General features: G+C 32.4%; 1 protein-coding gene across 1 annotated transcript; it reads left to right on the top strand.

Moving 5' to 3' along the window:
- The first annotated feature begins 3,647 nt into the window (after positions 1-3,647).
- LOC124888874 lies at positions 3,648-4,052 on the top strand. Its single transcript, XM_047400162.1, has 2 exons — positions 3,648-3,713; positions 3,780-4,052. Exons 1-2 carry the CDS (start codon positions 3,648-3,650, stop codon positions 4,050-4,052), a joined length of 339 nt encoding a protein of 112 aa, XP_047256118.1.
- Positions 4,053-4,627: the final 575 nt, after the last annotated feature.

Genomic DNA, 4,627 nt, shown 5'->3' with positions numbered 1-4,627 from the left:
ATGGAGGGTATTTTGGTAATCAATCAATTTATTCCTAGAAATTATACCATGCATATTTTTGAATACAACAAACCAAATACTCAATAAAAAATAATCCCAGCATAACTAATCCCAATATAATCTCAATATAACTTATTTCATCATAACTTATCCCAACATAATTAATTCTGATATAACTTATTTTCAAATCAAACAACCCTAAGGGAATCTATCACTTTTGACCCGTAATTTTCGAGAGAGCCTAACTGCTGAGTTGTTGCTGTCAAAATGGCAAAGAGCAAGGAAAAGTCGTTAAAAATGAATACTTGATCTCCTCAAATATTTAACAAACTCTAATGGTTAGATTAGCTCATCATCATTCAAAAAGAAAAAGTCAACCAAAAGCAGTACAAAGAAAGATGTGTCAAGTTCCAAAAACCGCAACACTAAAATTGCACGTGACTATAAATAAATAAATAAAATAGAGGTTTTTATCCATTTTATCACTTGGTCAAGGGTTATATAACATATAATCAAATGGGTCTGTATTTTCAGATTTTATCCGATTAGCCGATTTCATATGTAATTTAAGTATATTCTTTTACTCATTAACAGGACATTAAGAAACTTAATCTTAATTGTTCACTCATTTTCTCTTCTTTCTTCCTTTTTCAGTTCTTTCATCTTGTTTTCTTTGCGAATTCTATCTTATTTTTGTTGAATCTAAATATTAAAGTTGAGTTCTATTGATTGTTAATGGGCGAACTTTATTTTTTACTGAATTTGGAGTTCAATTACGGTTAGAAACTGATTTTGTAAGATTTGTGGGTGAATATCATATTACAAAGGTAACTGATCATTGTTGAGATCGAAATCAGGCGTTATGCAAAAGCTAATAAAGTAGAAGATTTAAAGCAAATTCTAAAAATCACCATCACTGAACAAGCTTAAAGTAGTTTGAATTTTGAATTTCATTTTTGTGAAAAATTTGAAGTGGCAGATATTTAGATTTATTAAAATAGTATAAGAATGATCTTTACAAATTTAAAGTCATTTAGTGGAGATTTGGACTAGTTTTGAACAAAAAAATGCAACTGAAAATCACAAAAAAGGAATTTGCCGCTACGTTTTTTCTAACTTTTATATATATATATATATATATATATAACATTGTTTGTAAGTTTTTTAATATTATAAGTGTGCATAAATATTGTTGCAATAAAACTTGACTATACGAATGTAAATTAAAAATGTTATATATGGTACAATGTGTTGTGTTTGGCTGTATATCTTTGAAAAGTCCCCCACTAAGGAGAAAGGACAAAATTAACCACCCAGGTGAAATAAATGACACAAAAAATAGGCGAGGATTGAAAACCCCAAATCTAGCCATCTCAATATGGCTATTGGCGGCAACAGTCGAACAGGATTCCTCTGTTTTTTTTTCTCTATTGTGATTAGGCCGTATAAAAATCAAACCGATCGATAAATTGAATCAATAAAAATATTATTGGGTTATTGGTATTGGTTATTGGGTTAATAATTTTTTATTGGTTTTATAAAAAAATTTATTGGGTAAACGGATCGGTATTGGTTTTAACTTTTTGGGTTATCGGTTAATAAGGATACACTAAGTTATTATTTTATCCTTATTTATGTTATATATTTAAATTTCTCTCTTTATCTATCTATCTATATATGTATATATAGAGAGAGATATGTGTATGTATATAGATTACATGCACTACTAATTCATAATGCAGTGATTCACAAAGTATTAACCTATTCAGGGTAACAAAGGCACTATATAAAGTTCGGCTATTATCGTAATAAAAAGTTTGAAGCATTTATAGCTTCCAACAATTAGGATTCAATTTTTTTCCTAACTAACATTCAGTTCAAGTTTGAAGATTCTTGTAAACTAAAATGCATTGCGTAGGTTTTGGAGGTAATTAAGATTTTATTTTTTTATGTTAGTTGTTACGATTTCTATTTTATAAGTATTTTCTTATTGGTTAAACCGAAAACCGAACCGTTAAGGACCAAAAATCAATAAACCAAAACCGATAAGAAAATATCTTATTGGTTGGTTATTGATTTTACATATTTAAAAATCAAAAATCGATAAATCGAACCAATAACATGTAAAATCGAACCGAATCGACCGATGCACACCCCTAATTGTGACTCCTTTTTTTTAAAAAAAAAAAAAAAACGGCCATCTATTATTATTTTTAATTCTACTAAAAAATAATTACATAAAATTTTATATTTTTTAATAATTAAATATAAATTTATAGTATTATAATTTATTTTTTATCAATCAAATGCAAAAAAGTTTATTTTTTATTTGTTATATAAAATAACATATTTTATACAATAATGATTAATACATACATACATACATACTTACATACATACATACTAGTTTAGATTACGTGCGTTGCACCCGTATATTATGTTAATTAAAAAATTATGTAAAAAAAACATGAATTATGCAAAATAGAAAAAGATATTAAATAGAGGTAATTATACCAAGTGTTTATACCAAGTTAATGAATGAGTAATAATGTATTTTTACACAGATTTTTAGCATTATATCATGGATAAATAACACATATTCTAACTTTATAAAACTATATAACTATAGTAAGTCATATGATTTGATGTAAATACTAAATGATAAATAACACATATTCTAACTTTATAAAACTATATAACTATAGTAATTCATATGATTTGATGTAAATACTAATTTAGATAAGTATTTACCCATCAAAACATATGAAATATTTGTAGAACTTGAACTTACTAAAAGTTTAAGATAAAAATGTGAAATAACAATTTTTATGATGGATAAGTGATAATAATCTCAAAATAAAATGTAGGATCATTTTATTTTGCCTTTATTTAGGAGTATTAATTATTCATGGATTATTTATTTCACCATTTATATCATATATATATATATATGATGAAATAATTAATATAACTTTATTTAGCTCATTCCATGTCAAACAATCCCAATTGATTTTAGGTATTTTTAACTTGAGCACAAAGTCTACCAACAAACACAAATTAGGTAGATATTGAAGGCATTAATCAATTTAGTTTTATATATTAACCTGTTCCTTGATTTTATTCCTTTATTGTGACTTGAACTGTGATTGGCTGTTTTACCTTTTGATGGATATTATGTGTGGTTCTAGCTGCTAGATCGGATAGGGTGTTTTGTGCGTGACGGCTTTTTGTCCTATTTTTGCCTTATTTTTTTGCCTGTCTGTTTGGGGATTTGTTCTGACTTTTGTGTAGTGGCTTTGGGGGTTGATAGTGGAGTAGGGTCATGTCCGAGGGGGCTAGAACGGGGGTTAGTTTTGGGAGGGGGTGAAGAGGTGAGGGTAGGGGCAGGTGTGGGGTCTAAGCCAGGCGGTAGGGCTGGTTCAGTGAGGGGTAGTAGAGGTAGGCGAGAAGCGAGAGAGGATAGGTTGAGGTTAGGGTTTTGGAATATAGAGACCTTCCAGGATAAGTCCGTTGAGCTGGTGAAGATCCTTAAGAAAGGGAGGATTAATATTGCGTGTATTCAAGAGACTAAGTGGGTAGGATCTAAGGCTAGGGATGTGGATGGGTTCAAGCTGTGGTACTTAGGGAGTGAGAAACAACAGAATGAAATGAGCATCTTAGTGGATGAGGATCTTAGAGGGAAGGTGGTGGAGGTTAGAAGGGTCAGTGATAAGGTAATGACCATTAAGCTGGTCGTTGGGGGGTTTACTTTGCATATGTATAGTGTTTATGCGCCATAGGCAGGCTTGTATGAGGAGGTGAAAGTAAGTTTTTGGGGGGATTTGGACGAGGTGGTGAGAAGCGTTCGTAGCTCGGAGAAGATTGTCATAGCAGGGGACTTTAATGTGCACATCGGGATTTTATCGGAAGGCTATGAAGATGTGCATAGAGGCTTTGGTTTCGGTGATAAGAATGGGGAAGGAGCTGCACTATTGGAGTTTGCGAGGACTTTTGGGCTGGTGGTTGTGAACTCGAGTTTTTCGAAGAAAGAGGATCACTTGATTACCTTTTGAAGTGCGATAGCTAAGACTCAGATTGACTTTTTACTACTTAGGAAGGGGGATAGGGCCTTTTGTAAGGACTGTAAAGTCATCCCAAGGGAGCATCTTTCGACCCAGCACAGGCTTTTGGTGATAGACTTGATAATAAAGAAGAGCAATAAGAGAGGGTCGGGGAGGGTCGACCTATGATTAAGTGGGGAGGTTTGACGCCAGTTAGTGCTCTAGAGATAAGGAAGAAGGTGGGGGAAGGAGGGTATGAGAGTGCAGGGGAAATGTGGATGTTATGTGGGATAGGCTACCAGTTGCATCATGGAGACTGCAAGATAAGTGTTGGACGTTTTGAGGGGTCGAGCAAGATGGTATAAGGGGGACTGGTGGTAAAATGAAGAATTTAAAAAGAAAGTGGAGAGTAAGAAGGGGGCGTATGTTAAGTTTATTGAGAGTAAGGATGAGGAAGAGAAGCGGGTGAATAGGGAGGTGTACAAAGTAGCGAGGAAGGAGGCCAAGTTACCATAAGACAACAAAATTTGAGAGTATGTATGCGGGGTTAGAGGAGAAAGGCGAGGAAAATAGATTGTATAGGCTGG

The sequence above is a fragment of the Capsicum annuum genome, chromosome 11 (assembly GCF_002878395.1).
Source record: "Capsicum annuum cultivar UCD-10X-F1 chromosome 11, UCD10Xv1.1, whole genome shotgun sequence".
Classification (NCBI taxonomy): Eukaryota; Viridiplantae; Streptophyta; class Magnoliopsida; order Solanales; family Solanaceae; genus Capsicum; species Capsicum annuum.
The sequence above is the reverse complement of the archived record's forward strand: the minus strand, read 5'-3'. Positions and strand labels throughout refer to the sequence as shown.

Coding starts and splice junctions, on each gene's coding strand:
- LOC124888874 (XM_047400162.1), top strand. CDS start 3,648: ATGAGCATCTTAGTGGATGAGGATCTTAGAGGGAAGGTGGTGGAGGTT. Junction 3,714..3,779: donor TTAGAAGGGTCAGTGATAAG/GTAATGACCATT, acceptor TATGCGCCATAG/GCAGGCTTGTATGAGGAGGT.